Source organism: Delphinapterus leucas, chromosome 6 (genome assembly GCF_059928025.1).
Source record: "Delphinapterus leucas isolate spDelLeu-1000000601 "Yukka" chromosome 6, BTC_Dleu_Yukka2, whole genome shotgun sequence".
NCBI lineage: Eukaryota > Metazoa > Chordata > Mammalia > Artiodactyla > Monodontidae > Delphinapterus > Delphinapterus leucas.
In genome coordinates, this window is record NC_143134.1 from 112,874,401 (window position 1) to 112,893,406 (window position 19,006).

At 36.9% G+C, this 19,006-nt stretch overlaps 1 protein-coding gene and 1 non-coding gene across 6 annotated transcripts in view; both read right to left on the reverse strand.

The window, feature by feature from the left end:
* RC3H2 (ring finger and CCCH-type domains 2) overlaps nt 1-19,006 on the reverse strand; it is a 61,838-nt gene that overhangs the window by 18,840 nt on the left and 23,992 nt on the right. For 4 of the 5 annotated variants that reach the window (XM_089913712.1, XM_089913713.1, XM_022578795.3 and 1 more), the window contains exons 6-13: nt 16,457-16,657; nt 15,862-15,994; nt 15,631-15,749; nt 14,263-14,375; nt 7,362-7,670; nt 3,233-3,447; nt 2,116-2,549; nt 1,356-1,526 (exon numbers count right to left, since the gene is read on the reverse strand). In XM_089913712.1, coding sequence (XP_089769838.1) covers nt 1,356-1,526; nt 2,116-2,549; nt 3,233-3,447; nt 7,362-7,670; nt 14,263-14,375; nt 15,631-15,749; nt 15,862-15,994; nt 16,457-16,657 — 1,695 coding nt within the window. The remainder of the gene's footprint in view (nt 1-1,355; nt 1,527-2,115; nt 2,550-3,232; nt 3,448-7,361; nt 7,671-14,262; nt 14,376-15,630; nt 15,750-15,861; nt 15,995-16,456; nt 16,658-19,006) is intronic. The other variant, XM_089913714.1, reaches the window with a different exon arrangement.
* On the reverse strand, nt 16,084-16,194 carry LOC115802750 (small nucleolar RNA SNORD90). The gene has a single exon (XR_004023279.1). It is a non-coding gene; the product is annotated as a small nucleolar RNA SNORD90 (small nucleolar RNA).

Genomic DNA, 19,006 nt, shown 5'->3' on the forward strand with positions numbered 1-19,006 from the left:
AAAAAAAGGCACAGGCAATTGGTAAGAAATTTAAATTTACAAACTTGTAACTAATATAAAGTATTATAGAATTCACAGCACTTTATAGTGAACAATTAAACATTCAACAACTAATATAAAGAACTGTAATAAGTAACAAATAGTATTTATATTATTTGTATTTATATTACATATTAATAGAAAAGAGAATGCCTTCTCTTTTTTACTTTGTCCTTTAAGAACTCATAAGGAACCCCTGACTGATACTATACAGACCAATCAACAATTTATAGCATGCCCCTAACATGGTACAAAGTGCTCTAAAAAATGAAAAAAGCAAAAGAAAACACACACATACACATACACAGATAAATACAAATACATTTTTATATTAAGCAAGTGGCAATTCTATCACTCTTGTCAAGATGGTTAGCTGCTTTGAAGAAGTACAAGTTTGATGAGATAAATTTGGATCTACTTTAAAAATTCAATATTTATGGATGGAAAAATATGATGTCTAGGATTACTTCAAAATAATCCAGTAGGAAGAGGGGGTACAAATGAAAGAAGATGGGCTGAGTTGATAATTGTGGGTAATGGGTACATGGAGTTTATTACTATTCTCTCTACTTTCGCATATGTTTGAAATTTTTCCTAATGAAAAGACTAGAAAAAAATTTTATTTTAGTATCTCTAGGGATAGGAAATAAACCAGATGAATCAAAAAAAAAATTAATGGTTTGCTCTAAATATAACAGTACTGAAAACAGGGTACATTAAAATAATCCTGGTACAAAAACTTGTTTTGAAATGATAACAATAATTAACAGTGATTTAAAACACCATAAATAATACAGTAGGCATTTCTGCACCTCTTGTGAAGTAGGGAAGAAATGCCTCAGATAGATCAGAATTCAAATCCAAGCTACTTACAGGGTGAATTTACTACTTGGGCAAATTACTTAACTTCTCTGAGTAGGATTCCTAACATGCAAAATATGGGTAATACCTGCCCCCTAAGGATTCTGTAAGAATTAAATAAAATAACTGCTTAATACAGTGCCTGGCACAAGTAGGTGCTCAATAAATGGTGGATATAAATCTTATTATTAATAAAAGCCATAAAAATAATGAGAACTATACTGCTGGAAAGATTTTTGAATTCTTGGTGGAAAAAGGACTGTGATTTAGTGGCCTTCAGAGTATCACAATGCCTAGCCATAGTGCTTACATACTCAGTGCTTATTGAATTAAACTCAACTGCCACCAAACCAATGCAAAATATCCAACATAGCTAACTCTGGCTTGAACGAGTGCTCTGAAGTCAGTTGTCTGACCTATCCCTGGCAACATCAAGTAATTAAAACCTTTCTTACATCAGTGCGAAAGTCTACACTGAATAGAGGAGAAGGTGGTGTTGGTGACTGTGTTGCCACAGGAAGAGTTGAAGAGACAAGAGGTGCTTTCTGAGTGTGGTACTGTGCCCACTGCTCTGGCTTTCTTCTTATCTGCTCCTCGCAACTGGTCTTCAAATGACCACAAGGTTCCTAAGGGGGGATAAAAGAAACAATCTTAATCATCTAGGGAGTGGTAAATAAATTTAACTACGCTCTGTGGAAATAATGTGAACATTTATTATATTGTTGGGACAAAAAAAAAAAATACAGTAGGGAAGTCACCCTAGCCTATTCTCCATACACTTAAACGAAAGGGTTAATATTTAGTCAAATGTTAAAAGTAAAATCTGAGCACTCACTTCTCTGGTTTAGGAAAATCATATGTATATACGTGGGGATACTAAAAATAGGCCCTATCTTTGTATTTTGAAGATTTCTTTTTACCTTCTCATCAGTTTCGTATCCAAACATAACATTTATTGAGCATGAATATGCATCAGGTCCAGTTCTAAGAGCTTTGCTTTTTCTGATTTAATCCTCACAACAGCTTTATGAGGTAGGTACTACTATGATTTCCATCAAATACGAAAAAACTGATATAGAGAAGTCAAGTAAAATTCCGTAAGTCACACAATAAGTAAGTGGAGGAGCCAGGATATATACCTGAATGGTCTAACACCAGACTCTAGAGTCTTAACAACTACACTACATCAGCATTCCTATTTCCATTATCACTTACCCTTGGTAAAGGCACAGTTGTCCTTGGCTCACTTGGTGGCTGACAAGCCACTGAATAATACCCATCTAATGAGTTATATCTTTCCCGCAAAGACGTCTGATACACAGACGAGTGCATCACATCCATTGGAGGTAAAGAATTGCTTCTAATAATGTCATCTCGTTGGTACATAGGTGGGCGCCAGATGCGCCTGCTGTCGTACACAGGAGCATACATTCCAGAAGGTACTGGAGGAACTGGTCCATACGGCTGCGGAGGAGGAGGTTGGTAAGGAGAAGAATTCATTCGATCTCGAGGCGAAAATGTACTGTAATGATCAGCATATGGCATGGAAGCAGGTGGGAGGGAGGACTCTGGAACATTATTGGACCTCACAAAGCGAGGAACACAGGGAGCCACACCAGCTGGTACTGTTGGAGGTGGTGGGTAGTATCCTTGAAAATTGGAAAGAGGAATATTTAATGTAATCTTAGTAAAATTTAACATTTTGTAATGGTTTAAAGTCTAAAGCAGCCTTTAATGTTGGAAAATAAAATAAGCTTTGAACTTTACTTTAGTTACCCCTGGTTTAGAAAGACACTACACACTTTCAAGACACCACTATATGAAAATCATTAATGTTCAATAATTTGTTAAACTGCTCCTTAAAAACACTTGATGAGCTATTAACAGGTGGCTGGTAAATTTCCTTCTAGGCCATGTATTGCCACAGGTTTTAGATTAAGTAATTAGTTACATCACTGATTCTTAACCTTTTGGGGAGCAGAGGTTAAAGACCTCTTTCATAATCTATGTAAGTTGTGCGTTGTCTTTCCAAAATTATACTTAAAGTATATATAAACCAAACATTTAGTATACTTATTTCAGAGGACATACAGAACTTACTAAAGCTCATCCATTGACCCTACATTTGATTCGTAGGAATGAGACTCTTAAAACTACTGGTATGTAAAATCATAGATTCTTAGGACAGGAAGAAAACTTAGGGGTCATATAGTCCAAAGGATTAATTTTTTAATGTAGATTTTCTAGACAGATATAAATGATTCACTAACTTATTACAACAAATGTTATATTGTAGTTTCTTTTTTTCTTAGAATTGTCTAAAATTACTTACCTGTCTGTGGGTACTGTGGGACTTCAAAGGGTATCTGAGTCCTTGGATCTTGAAAATACTGAATGTTTTCAGAATGCTGAGGATATACTGGTACTCTAGTTATAAATGGGCTGGATTTGGGAGGCACAGAATTCAGCTCTGTTCCAACATTAGTGGGCCCAGCTGAGGTAGCCGCTATATTACTTACAGGAGTCTTGGGTGGAGAACCAATTTTACTGGAGAGAAAATTTAACAAGGGCAAATGATAAATCACTATCTATGACTGTTAAGTCTTTCTCAGTAGAAATGGTTCATTAAATTATAGTGACCACTAACAGCAAATGCTTCAGGTATTTCCACAGTGACAAATAAGGCCATGAATTTCCTTACCACCTGACACTGTTAATTCACAAGATTATAGTAACAGATCTCATATTTTGGTGAGGGTGAAAAACAAAACCAAAAACTGCAAACAAATCCCAGGCACAATGTGACCCACTAGTCCCTTTTTACTCATACTTTAAACAAAGATTTTTCCTACTGGAAGTTAAAAAAAAATCCTGTTCAATAACTTCTCAACAGAAACAATATAGTTTACCAGTAGAATTTTTTGACACAAATAAGACAGATATGTAAAGGGAAGGACTGCTCTAAATATTAAGCATTAGATTAGCTGAAATGTAAACTTATTGAAGAAAGGCCATTTTTGTCCATTTTGTTAACTGCTACATGCCCAGGATCTAAAACAGTTTCTGGCACACAGGAGGCACTCAGTAAATATTTGTTGGACAAATGGAAAAGTTCCTGCCACGTAGTAGGTACTCAGTAAATATCTGCTAGATGAACAGAATGCCAACGAAATGGTTACTCATTAAATTGATGCAAAACACACAAGCTTTTTTTTTTTTTTTTAAAAACACAAAGGATTTTCTTTGTTGATTCACCAGGCGATCAGCTCCAGAGGATCTCACCATGGCTTCTTAGGCCCTCTGAAGAAGTCAAACTTTGGCAGAGCTGAGATATGTGGTGATGCAAGAAAAAGATCTTGTTAATGATGCAGGAATTCAATACATTGCATCTCAACTAGATTAGAGGGTTTTTCTCAAACTAGAGAAGCTCTTTTAAAGCAAGAGTATAAATAACAAGGAGTATGGGCTGCCTTTAAGTCTAGCAGAGATTAGTCTAGCAGATGTTTACTTCTATGTGTAATTGTGTATTAAAATGCAGAAAATAAGAAACTGTGGATAATAGTAGTAAGTACAAATGGCTTAGAGTTTAAAGATATTTTAGTGCTGTGCTTATATTTTGAAGTTCAATAAAGGCAACACGGAAAATGATTAGGATTTCCTCTTAACAATAATAAGTAACACTAATCAATTAATGAGCACATTCCAGAAACTATTCTAAGTGCTTTACATAGAGTATCTGGTCCTCCACAGCAGAATGTTATATACCATAAAATTCAGATAAGTACTTTGAAAGGACAAATTCTTAGACTTTGCAGGAAAAAGGTACCAAAATCCATGACAAGGTTCATAGCCTTATGAAATCATGCAAGCTATCCCAAAAATCCAGACTTAAGGAAAAAGCTAACTTTCAGTCCCATTCTAGCCAGACAGCTAGATTCTAGATGAATTTAGGATTCTAGGCTGTCCTTTGCAGCAGGCCCTCTTACCTACATGCTTTTTGCCTGTGCTGCTTTCTCTACTGACAAGACCCTTCCTTCCTAATTAGCCATACTTTTGGAATGGCTCAGGTGTCATCACCTTAACTCTAAAAAATTTTCCACAGTAACTCCAGGTAGAATTATTGTTATTTTTTGTGTTTTAATAACACTTGAAACACAACTCCATTACAGTACCTTTCAGAATATATTATATGATATCTGTTTATGTCTGTCTCCCAAACTACACTGGAAGACTTAGAAGCAGGGAGTATATCTACTTCATTTTCATTAACTATGCCAGTTGTCCTGGTATTTGGCACATATCAATTTCTGAATGAATAAATGATTTATTTACCGGGATTGATTTATTTTTGAAAGTTGTTTTCTCTAGTCCATCATTTTTTTAAAAACTAAGATATATTTACTCTTGTAAGGTGTACAATTCAGTGATTTCTGGTATATTCCCAAGGCTGTGCAACCATCACTGCTATCTTATTCTGAAACATTTTTACCACCCCTAAAAGAAACCTGTACTCACTAGCATTCACTCCCCACCCCCTTGTCCCCCAGCCCCAGCCCCTAGCAACTATTCATCTACTTTCTGTCTTCTATGGATTTGCCTATTCTGGACATTCACATAAATGGAATTCTACAATATTTGGCTTTTGTATCTAGCTTCTTTCACTTAATATAATGTTTTCAAGGTTCATCCATATTGTAGTATGTGCTAGTACCTTATTCTTTAATGGCTGAGTAACATTTCACCGGATGAATATAAAATGGTTTTACAACTTTACCTTGCCAAAACCCTTCAAAAGCTCATTTTCTAAATATATTTAACACAAGACCTCCATAATCTGGTGCCAACCTACCTATCTAAATCTTATCATATTTCACCTAGCAATATAAAATTTTCCTATCCTTTAATCCAACCCCAATATTGCTTCATTTATGTAAATGCTGTCTCCCCAACTATGTCTTCATAAGTTTCTTAAATGCAGATATCTTTTACATCTCATGTATTTTCTTTTTTCTTTATTTTTAAAATTTTCTTTATTTTTTTTGGCTGTGTTACGTCTCAGTTGCAGCACTCTCATGTATTTTCAAGAGTGCCAAAATCAGAGCTCAGTATTAGTGTGTAAATAACATTTGCTAAATTAGACAATGTTCTCTGATTTATCTCTTCGAAGATCTCTCTGAGGGAAGATTATAAGGATCCTCTGATAAACAAATTTCCCTATCACATGCTAATTGCAGAAATAAAGGATATAAATGTCTACCTATCCATTTATTATTTGAAATCCCTAGCAATTTACTGTGTGCCTAGCATAACGCTTTTTCTCCAAAAGGTATATAATAGACACTGACAGACTATTTATGGGCAACAATCTAAACATGCTTTAGCTCAGATTTTAAGAGGCTTAAAAGAATACAAAAGCCTGAGATATTAGAGGTGGAAGTAACTTTTCAGATAATCGGGAAGTTTTAAAACTTATTTCTTTTTTTTTTTAAACCTATTGATGAATAAAGCCAAACTCTTTTTTTGGGGGGGCCTCTCACTGTTGTGGCCTCTCCCGTTGCAGAGCACAGGCTCTGGACGCACAGGCTCAGTGGTCGTGGCTCATGGGCCCAGCCGCTCCTCACCATGTGGGATCTTCCCAGACCGGGGCACGAACCCGTGTCCGCTGCATTGGCAGGCGGACTCTCAACCACTGCGCCACCAGGGAAGCCCAAAACTTTTTTCTTAAAGTACCAAAACCTTTCCTCCAAATTAAATCTTATGCTGAAACCCCAAAACAACAATAATGGTAATAATAATACTGGTAGTTATAATAACAGCAGCAGATATTCAGTGAGTGCTATGTGGCAGGCACTATTCAAAGCACATTGCAGTATTAACTCATTTAATCCTCACAACCAACATATGAAGCAGGTAGTATTATTATACCAATTTTATGGATAAGTAAACTGAGGAAAACAGATTAAGTAACCGGCCTAAGATCAAACAGCTGGGAAACACTGAGCCAGAATTTGAACCCAGAGTTTGGCTTTAAAAGATTTCCCTCTTAACAACTACACATCATTACAGAGCATAAAGTGGAACTGTTCTAATTGAAACGGGCTAGAGGCTCAAGCATCTCACCTGCTTAGGTTTCTACTTAGTTCCTTTTTGGCACCTCTATGGACTCAATCCTAAAGTTCAAGGAAATAAGGTGAGAAAAACTGAATTCTGGTCCAACCTCTTCAGTTTACAGTTGAAGAAAACAAAACCCAGAGTTGAAGTGAATTTCCAAGGTCACCGCTATTCAATTGCAGATCCAGGACTAGAACTCAACTTTTTTGGTATTTAGTGCTTTTTCTACTACATGAAACATTCTGCATAAAAATTCTGATTAACTGCTTTTCCTCAGGATAAATAAAAATACTCAGGTACTTATAAAAAGGCTAAATTACTCACGTTAAACATTTTTACCTAATACTTACTTTTCAGTTACAGACTCTGCAGAAGGCCCAGCAGCATTCTGACCATTAGTGCCAACCTTCCCCACTTTCTTCACAGTCTCCAGAGCTCTTAATGTACTGTCAGTACTACGAGGAATTAGCTGGGAAACACTGTTTTCTGCATTTGAAATTCCGTTTGTACTTGGAACAATTTTCCCCGTTGTTTCAGTACTTCCTATGACAGAAATGACATTTCCGGCTGTGGTTGTGACAGTGTTGTTTACACCAACTTTATTTAGAAGAGGAAACGTTCTTACAGTTGCATTGATCTTTTTGTTCCTTAATCGATACCTGTTTCAAAAACAATAAACATATCAGTAAATATTTCACTAAATCTTACCCTAAGTAAAAAAAAAAAAAAGGGAGGGAGCAATAGGAAAAAATGTTAAAAGGAAGAACAACTTTGAAAAACAGGTTTCTTCAGAAACTAACACACCATTGTAAAGCAATTATACTCCAATAAAGATGTTAAAAAAAAAGTTTCTTCAGCTAAATATCAAATACAGTCTACATCAAACTCTGCTATGATAGCCACCACATGAAAATGTATCTGCCATATACAATATATATATGTACACACAATACTTATGTATGGAGACACATAATTAATGTAGCAAGAAAAGTACAAATGTATTCAAAAAACTATTTTGAGAGTGGGAAGAGATCTTCTTGAAAATTTTGTATAATTGGAATAGAAAGTACACTATATAAAAATGAAAGTAACCATACCAAATTTATTTGGGAATGTAGAATGAAAAGGTATGCAAGAGTTGAAAGAATTCTGTTGTTACCAAATTGTTAAGACATCATATAATTTTAAAGAGATTAAAAAAAAAAACTCATTCTTAAACATTACACCAAAATATAGAAATTTAGTATTCTATTTTTCAGATTAGTTTATGACTAAAGTAAAAAGTATTTGGATTAAAGATATTTTCTGATATTAAATTCAGGGTTTTATTTATGGTGGTCAGATATAATACTCTAATATATGAAGCAACCTGATCTCTGATTCCATTTAAGAAAATTTATTTCCAGTCATACAACAAAAATTTCATTACAATGTAGTCCTAGTTAGTGTTCCCTCCAATATTTTAAAGTGGTGAACAACTATGTTATATGAATAGAAAGACTACACACATACGGGTTCATAATTACATATACCTAAATTAATCTGATATTAATGTTATATATAACCAAACATATGGTAATTAGATATAAACAGTGTTAGTGATGAGCAATGCCTTCACAACAGTTTCCCTTTTAGTCCTCCAGTATCTATAAACAGCTTCATTATTCAATTCTCCCCGTCTCATTCATACACACACACTGACAGAAGCAGCAAAGCTCAGTAAAGACAAGTATTCCCAGATCAGCCTGGCTAAAGGTGGAGTGATAGAACATGAAGTTCAAAAAAACCATAGGTTATGGCCAGCTTATATATGTCATCTTATAGATCTGGGGAACCAATGATTACTTCTTGAAGAATGAGGGTTATGAGCAGACCTATATTTTAGAAAGGCAGTTTGGTGGCATGGAGGGGCCAGTGCTTTCCTCAACAAGCTACTCTGAAACCTGCTCTTCATTCTTCACTTCAAAGGTTCTTGCACAAAATGCCCAGCTGCTCCTTGCTTTCCATTCTCAAAGGATAAATTTCAAATTTCCTTAAGATTGCTTGGGCAGGCAAAAAAATAAAGTTTTAATTGTGAGTCTCTTAAAAGAGAGGAGTAAGGTAAAGTAAGGGACAAACAGGGATACATACTGGACTCCTGGCATCTAGGCAGCTAAAGACTTAGGCTTGGAATCTGGACCTCACAGTTGAAAAAAGCCAATTACCTCCTATTCTTTTAAAGTCATCCATGAGCTCCCTCAAGTATTGGCTCCCTGCCTTACTCAGCTTAGAATCCATTATCTACCATTAATTCCTCCCTTATAAATACCTTTAATTTCCTTGGTCCAATTACCCTGTTGAACTCACCTGGTAAAACCCCAATCCAATCTGTTACTTATTCTCTTATTCTGTGTCTGCTCAAGTAGGTGAATGTTGCTAGAGAAAAATCATGCAATCATGCTGACTAAACTCTCTTCAAAATCATGATCAAGTATTTAAAATGGCCAAGCACTACATTAATACACTTCTCTACTAAATTCACTTTCCTATCTCTAACATCCTCTTCCCTTCCATTCCCCAGAGCCGCGCCACAGCTGATGATACTGCCTCCCACTTCACAGAGAAAACAGATGACACCAGAGGAGAATTAATTATCTTTCCATCACCAATCCCGCCAACCTTCCTGCTTCTGTAACTACACACTCCACCTAAAATAGGAGGTGAAGAGTTCCTATTCCTAACTAAGGCCAATCTTTCCACTTGCACCCCAGGTCCCAAGCCCATTTGCCTTCTCAAAGATTTCACTCCTATAATTATCTTTTCTTCTCTACTGCATCATCACTTCATTCAGGTGTCTGCTTAAATGTCATATCCTCTGGGATCCCTTCCCAGACAATCTTATCTAGAATATCTCCCCTTTCCCAATCTCCTTCTCCTTACCTTGTTATTTTTCTTCGTAGTGCCAATCAGCACCAGATATTATGTTTTCTATTTATTTGGTTTATGTCGATCTTCTCTATTACAATGTAAGCCCCATGAGAGCAAGAATTCTGCGTTCCTTATTCATCTCTCTATCTTCAGCACAGTGCCTGGGACATGTTAGGTGTTCCATAAATATCTGCCTCATGAATGTGGAGTAATCCCTAAACTTCACATGGCCAAGAGTACTGATTTTCTACCCCCAAGCATTTCCTATCTCCGTAAAAGATATTACTTAGTTATGCAGGCCCCAAACCTTGGAGTCATCCTTGATCTTCTCTTTTCTTTATACCCCACATTTGATCTATCAGTCCTATCAGCTCTACTTCCAAAATATATCACAAATCTGGCTACTTTTCATCATCTCAATTACTATAGTCCTAGGACCAAGCTACTAATCTCATGCCTGGACCACTGCAGCAGTTTAACTGGTCTACATCATGCAGACACTAGAGTGACATTTCTAAGACAAAATTAAAATCTCATTGTGCCATTTGAATAAAACCCTATAATGGCTTCCAAAATAAAATGCAAACCCCTTGCCAATGTCCACCAAGCCAATATGGTCTGGCCCTCACCTAATCTCTACAACATTATCTTTTGCCATTCTTCTCATTCTCCAGGCACACTCGTCTTCTTTCTAGTTCCTGAACATGCCAAGCTTGTTTCCACCTCAGACTTTCTTTACAGCATTTTATCAGTAACTGAAATTGTCTGTTTACATGTTTACTGTTCTTCTTTCCCCACTAGAAGTACCTCAAATAGTACCTAGCACTTAACCATTTTTAAAAATATTTCTTGAGCTGGTTGACCTCAGGCTTTTGATACTCTCCAGAATGCAGCAATTTTTGGGAACAGGATTCCAATACCCTAAATTCTAAAATATATTCACACAAATATTCTTAAGAGAGATTCTGGGCATTTGTTTGGTTAGAGATATGTACAGTAGAGAAAGCAGGCTGGGATAAAATTTATTTAAGTTAAACAAACATTTGCTGAATTCCTCCTGGTACATTATGGGAGCTAAGATAAAGGCTCCGCCCTCAAAAAGTCCAGAGCTGGGTAGCAACATGCATTTTTTTAACCAACGAGATAATGACATCTTCCACTTCCTTAATGCTTTGTATTACCCTGTTTTTCCTTCTTCTTCTTCTTCTTTTATTTAACAGCAACAGAGAGTGTGAAGCTGGTTGGAAATATGAACTATAGATTATTTGCTCTTTCAACATAAATATCCTGAGTTTACATGTCAAATACCTGTTAAGTGCAGAAAATATAAAGATGAATAACCCATAAAATAAATGAAGTCCAGTGAAAATACACACCAGTAAATAAATAATTGCAATACAGTGAGAGAACTGGTAGTTATAAAGTTACCAGGTATAGAGTACTATGGCAGCACAGTGAAGAAAGCAACTAACACTGCCTGGGAAGTCAGGGAAGTTTTCAGACAGAAGATAATATCTGAGTATAATCAGGAACAGGAGCTCTCCAAACAGAGAAGAGGAAAGCATATGATATAGTGAACAACATGTATAAAGGAAAGAAGAGTGAAAGAATTCATATAGTAGTAAACTGGATGTACCTTAAAAAAGTAAAGAATGCAAAAGGTGGAATAAGGCTGGAAAGCAAGACTGGGCCCAGAACCAGTGATATACTGAGGAACCAATTAAGAATTTAAAGCAGAAGATGGACATGATTAAACCCGTATTTGTGAAAGAAAATCTTGGTTGAGACATAGGGAGATGCATGTAAAAAGCTACATAGCAGGACTTCCCTGGTGGCGCAGTGGTTAAGAATCCACCTGCCAACACAGGGACATGGGTTCGAGCCCCGGTCCAGGAAGACCCCACATGCTGCGGAGCAACGAAGCCCATGAGCCACAACTACTGAAGCCCGCGCACCTAGAACCCATGCTCTGCAACGAGAAGCCACCACAATGAGAAGCACATGCACTGCAACAAAGAGTAGCTCCCGCTTGCCACAACTACAGAAAGTCCGCGTGCAGCAGTGAAGACCCGACACAGCCAAAAATAAATATATAAATTAATTAATCAATTAATTAAGTAAAAAAAGCCACATAGCAGTAGAATAGACAAATTGGGTAAACACGTGAAACATTAAACATTGCACCTGGCACAAAATTTGACTGATTAATTTGGCTATTATTATTTTTACTGCTACCAATATAAGCTCAGGCAAGAAATAATAAAGTTCTGAAGTAGAAACTGGAGATGGAGAGCAGGAAGCCAATTTGAAGGTGTAAGAGGTAAAATGGATTTTCAGGTGGGCACCAGTTGTGAGTGGAGTATGAAATCACACAGTTTCTTCTCTTTTTTAAGTGCTCCCAAGCAAGGTCCCCTAAAAAGCTCTATTTTAACCAAAAAGCTCTACTTCAGGTATGGACAAGCTCAAAATATCTCGAGTCTAAAAAATCATCTTGATGTAAAACTCTGTATACATCATATAGAACTGCCTAGACTAGATGCAAACAGCACCCTTTTTTTCTTAAGACTCCTGCAGCCTCTCTGGGATCTTCCAGTCTGGGAGAAGCAGGGGGATAGTAAGAAGGGAAGCATGTTTCTGTTCTTCTTTTTAATGCACACAATTTATCTTCTATCACACTGCTGTTGCTGTAGAGCTCATTATGTGCAGGGCCCAGTGCTAGCCACTGAAAAGAGGAGACAATAATAAACAAGATGGATATATAGTCCATGGACCTTACACTTCAGTAAGGCAGACATTCAATAAATAGATCAGGGGTCAGCAAACTATCACCTATGGGTCAAAGTTGCTTGTTTTTGTAAATAAAGTTTAAAGCCATGCCCATTTTATGCATTGTCTATGGTGGCTTTTTTGCTACAGTGGCAGAGTAGAGTGGGTTGACTGAGATCAATGAATGGTTCACCAAGCTGAAAACATTCACTAACTGCATCTCTACAGAAAAATTTGTCAACCCCCAAGACAGACTCCATAAGTTAATTATAATTTTGATAAGCAGGAAAAAGAGGAACCTGGTTTAGTATGAAATACTGGGGGGATGCCCCTGAAAAAGAAAGGATGAGCTAGGCACAGGGAAAGCTCCAAAGACAAGGCTAGAAAGAACCACATTATATAAAAGACTTCAGGTGGGAAGGAGCATGGCACTGACAAACAGTCAGCATGGCTTGAGTATACAATAAAATTAGGGAGCGTTGTGAGATGAGATAAAAAAGGCAGGCACAAACTAGATGACGCAGAGTCTTGCGGGCCAGAGCAGATTTTTTATGTTTATCCACAGGGATGCCCAAGTCTCATTACCTGCAATGAGCCTTATGTGTAAAGTTCTCCCTATTTTGGGGGGAATAATGGGATTGGGGGTGGGCAACGATAGCTGTAAGATAACTAGTTAGGAGGCAACTATGGATCAAGAAAAGGGGATGACAGCTTAGACTATAAGGACAGAAAGAACAAGGAAGAGTCAAGAAATATATAGGAAGGTGAACTGACAGAACTTGGTGACTAAGACAAGCAGGTGAAAGCTGGCAAAGATGATTCCTATAACATGGCACGTATAACTGGCTGGACAGGGTACACTTAGGGATAGCAGATAGAAGATGTACACAAGAGAAGATGTATAAGAGGAGAAAATTAGCTCCAATCGGGTTTAAAATGTCTAAAAACAAGAGAGATGTCCATGAAGAGTTGATATAAAGACCAGTTATTCAGTAGAAAGGCTGGAATCAATTTTTGGTGAGATCTCAATGATGAATGTTTTGGTTAAAAAACAAAATAACAAAAACTTGGACAACACATATTACAGCTTATATCCATTTACTTTTATGTCTGGGGTAAATGGACATAGAAAAAGGGATTACCCATAGGACAAGAGAAAGGGAAAAGAAGACAGAAAAAAGAATGTTAAAAAGACCAAAAACCATAAAAAGAAAATGTATCTGCTTTACCATTTTACCTGGGACTCAGCTGTTACCTTCAATGGAACCTGAGCAAGTAAGAGTGAACATAAGAATACTTTCATTCTGCACAGGTGTTTAGCAGAAACATGGATTCCAGATATACAATGGTCTAAAATATGACAGCTGAATAAGGTTCTAAATCACTTATTATGTTAACCACGCTGCCAGAAGCAACAAGGTGTGGTTTCAGAAGAAAAGGTTATTTTTCAATCTAAAGACTTCCACAATGCAAACTTGATTGCATCTTTGAAACTCATCACAAACTTTAAGACTCTATATAACACTTTCATAATGACCAAAAATTAATCCCAAATAAAAGAGAGTTCTCCTAACTTACTTTTCAAGCTCTTCCTGAGAATGCGCAAAAGTACAATTTGTTCCTCGTGGACACCCTCCTTGCTGTCGCAAATCTCGGCACATGCTAGTCTTATATTTGCTGTTTGGCTGAGGCTATGAAAAGAAAATCAATGTTTGGAAAAGTGAAGATTCCAGTTGTCACTCACTCTTGGGACTCCAGAATTTTATGATTACACCTTTAATTCTTTTTCATGTTAGATAAGTAATTCTTGTGCTGACACAACTACCACTGCATTGTTTCCTGTTATGAGTTATGTGGCATAACCCTGAGCTGGCATTTTAGATATTCATTCTGAGGATTATCTGGAACTGGTTCAAATGTTATGTTACTTATTTGTCAGGCAACAAAATACCCACGAAAATAAAAGATTTTCTCATCAATTCATTGCTGTCTCAAAATTATGATACCCAAATCAAGCAACCAATTTCAAAAAGCATTAAAAAAGCCAGAAGCTTTGTCCACTTAAATGTTCTCAGGAAAAGGGAGAATACAACTTACCCCAGAAGTTAAAAATTAAGAAATACTAATTTATTTGTCAATTTGAGAGTACAACTTTCTTCTAAGGCTTGGAGCTAAGTTCATACAAATAATGAGGCAAAATATAAAAACATCATCATAACTGCTATAATTTGCATCAAAATCTAAAATGTCATTGTTATTTCTATGACCTTAATAAATATAAAACATTCATCTTTCAGTTAAGATTTGAACATTATAATGTCTTAAGAGTGGAAAGATCACTTTGGAGTAGATTTGATACCAGTTCTGTCACTTACTGCCACCATGACCTTACATATGTTATTTAACCTTTAAACTTCAGCTTGGGAACAGCAATTATCTTGCAGGTGGCTGTCATGATTAGAAATAATATATGTAAAATACTGAACATAGGGACTGGCTCACAGTGATTTAATAAATGGACGTTATTACTAGAATGAAGGATTTTACCTTAAATAAATTCAAAGGACACTGAAAATATTTATTTATTTACTTCCACACATATACAAACATGAATTCATTGGTATGGCAGCAAAGGAGAAAAAAGTGACAATTTCCCCACATTAGAAGAAAATTAGACAAAATATTTGGAAGGAATCAGATCTATAGAGTTGGTCAAAAAAACCTGCAGTAAACTCATATTCAAGATACGCCTCCAACTGCTGCTGTACTATGAATTATTTATCAGGTGCGCTAAAACTTGGGTTTCTCTCAAAAGAAGAGAGACAATAAAAACTTATGTGAGAGTGGAGTCACATAAGGAGTCCATTAACCAAACAGCTTGTTAAGATGTTCAGGATGCCCTGTTAAAAATTTAAGAGCAGTCAGAAGTGCAATAAATGTGCTTACCTGAGGTGTCTCATGGCCTTTTCTACTATAATTTTGTATGAAGTCCACAAGGCCATGAACCACTGTTTTAACAGCTACCATTGCATTTTCTAGCTGCTCCCAAGTTGGTGAAACAGCATCTGTATAGTCCACCAAGGGGATGGGATGACAAAAAGAATTTGTTAGCAGTAAGTCTCTTGTGTTATTTACCTCAAAGGTAGAAAAAGTATAAGCAATTATTTTGTCACATACCTGGATTAGGGTCTATGTTTGCAAGAAGCTCTAAATGAGGCCTCAGTCTATTTAAGTTAGCTGGGTCACCTGTTCGTTGCAAAACAATTGTCAATTCCTGAACACTCTTTGCAAATGATTCTGGAGACTGCAGCTAACATAAAAAGAAAACAGAATGGCTTTTACTCTGGTTTTTATGACCTGTCTATATTCAAATGCTTTCATTTAGTCAGCATACTGAATAGGTTTTCAAGTGTCTTCAGATTCCATAGTAGGAGTATCAATGATGAATTAAATTTTCACCTCAGAATCTGCCCTATGAAATTCATCATTAGACACTTAGAAAACTTATTAGCTATCCGGTGTCAGAATATAGATAAATGACAGACTTGGTTAGCCAGGCTCCTTTTATGCTAACATTCTGTATTTGCTTCCCTGTTGCCCCCCTTAGTTTATTTTAAAAGTTAGAAAATAATAAAAAAGGAAGATATTTATAACAGTCCTATATGTAAAAACAGGACTCTCCAATTGGTTGTCTCTTTACTCCCTTCAAAAGATTCAAATACTCTCCAATGTAGCAGAATGATATAAAATCAGCATCTCTAATTTCACAAACCTTATCAATGATAGACTGCATGTGTGATTTATGCGCCAAGTCACCATACAGAAGTGAAGACCACTGCTCAGGTGAAATACGGAGTCCTGCTTCCATAGCAATATGAACAATTTGGGCATCATGTTCTCTGCGTAAAGCCTCATAACTCCGAAATTCCTCCTTTAGCTGCATCAGGGAAGAGTCTTCATCCCTTTTGGTAACCTAAAAAATAGAAAGGAGAGAAAAACCCATCAGAATTACTCTGCTCTTTCTCCTTCCCCAAACAACTTTTTCTTTTTTTTAGATGGGGGAGGTACCTATAGCCTATCAGATACTACATGGAGAAGGTACAAAGAAAATAATGTCCTCACCACAAATTCTTTTGGGAACAAAGCAGAACTTACAAAACCTAATACATAGTTCTGCCTTCCTTCAATGAGCTCAGCAGGTGGTAGGGAAGAAACTTGTTAATAGAAAGTTATAGTTTAAGTGCTATTGTAAGACTCTATGGCAACATAAAGGAAAGGCAATTAAATCTGACAGGTGGGGGAGGGAAGGGTGAGTATCAGGGAAGGCTTCCCCCAACAGAAGGCTACATGAACTGAGTCCCGAAGAATGAACAGGAGTTCCCCAGGCAAAGAAGGGTGAGGAATAGAATTCTCAAAAGAGTAGCAAGTGGTAAACAGAAACATGAAAGAGCAGAGCACATGGAATTAAAGGCTAAGATGTACGCTGGAGAAGAATCACAGAGGGCATTGTATACTATGGTGAGAAATTTGGGGACAGGCACAATTTGTTTTATTGCGTTTAATTTATTGTGCTTCACCGATAGGTACTGTGTCTTTTACAAACTGAAGGTCTGTGGCAACTCTGTGTCAAGCAAATCTATTGACGCCATTTTTCCAACAGCATTTACTCACTTCATGTTTCTGTGTTACATTTTGGTTAATTTTTGCAATATTTCAAACTTCATTATTATTACATTTGTTATGGTGATCTGTGATCAATGATATTTTATGTTACTATTGTTGTTTTGGGGCGCCATGAACCACATCCATAAAAGATGGTGAACTTAATTGATAAATGTGTGTTCTGACTGCTCTATCAACTGGTGTTCCCCTGCCTCTTGCCCTCTCCTCAGGTCTCCCTATTCCCTGAGACACAACAATATTGAAAGTAGGCCAGTTAACAGCCCCACAAAGGGCTTCAAGTGAAAGGAAGAGTCACATCTCTCACTTTAAATCAAAAGCTAGAAATGATTAAGCTTAGTGAGGAAGGCATGTTGAAAGCCAAGACAGGCTGAAACCTAGGCCTCTTGTGCCAAGAGCTTGCCAAGTGGTGAATGCAAAGGAGAAGTTCTTAAAGGAAATTAAAAGCACTACTCCAGTGAACACACAAATGATAAGAAAGCAAAAGAGCCTTATTGCTGATATGGAGAAAGTTTTATTGGTTTGGATAGAAGATCAAACCAGCCACAACATTCCCTTAAGCCAAAGCCTAATCCACAGCAAGGCCCTAACTCCCCTTAATTCTCTGAAGGCTGAGAGACGTGAGGAAACTGCAGAAGAAAAGTCTGAACCTCGCAGTGGTTGGTTCATGAGGTTTAAGGAAAGAAGCCGACTCTATAACATAAAATTACAAGATGAAGCAAGCCGGAAGTGCTAACGTAGAAACTGCAGGAGGTTATACAGAAGATCTAGCTAAGATAATTAATGAAAGAGGCTACACTAAAGCACAGATTTTTCAATGTAAATGAAACAGTCCTGTACTGGAAGAAGACGCTATCTAGGACTTTCATAGCTAGACAGGAGAAGTCAGTGCCTGTCTTCAGAGCTTCAAAGCTTCTCCTGTTGGGAGCTAATGCAGCTGGTGACATTAAATTGAAGCCAATCTTCATTTACCTTTCCAAAAATCCTAGCTAGGGCCCTTAAGAACTACGCTAAATCTACTCTGCCTGTACTCTAGAAATGGAACAACAAAGCCCAAATGACAGCACATCTGTTCACAATATGGTTTACTAGATATTTTAAGCCCACTGATCAGACCTACTGCTTAGAAAAAAAGATTCCTTTCAAAATATTACTGCTCGTTGACAATGCACCTGGTCACTCAAGCGCTCCAATAGAGATATACAATGAGATTAATGTTGTTTTCATGCCTGCTAACACAACATCCATTCTGCAGCCCATGGATCAAGGAGTAATTCTGACAAGTCTTATTAGTTAAGAGATACATTTTGTAAGGCTAGAGCTGCCATAGATAGTAATTCCTTTGATGGATCTGGGCAAAGAAAACTGAAAACTGGTTGGAAAGGATTCACCCATCCTAGATGCCACTAAGAATATTTGTGATTCACAGAAAGAGGTTAAAATATCAACATTAACAGGAGTTTGGAGGAAGTTGATTCCAGCCCTCATGGATGACTTTGAATGGTTCAAGACTTCAGTGGAGGAAGTGACTGCAGATGTGGTGGAAACAGCAAGAGAACGAGAACTGAAGTGGAGCCTAAATATGTGACTGAATTGCTGCAATCTCATGATAAACCTTTAATGGATGAGGAGCTGCTTCTTA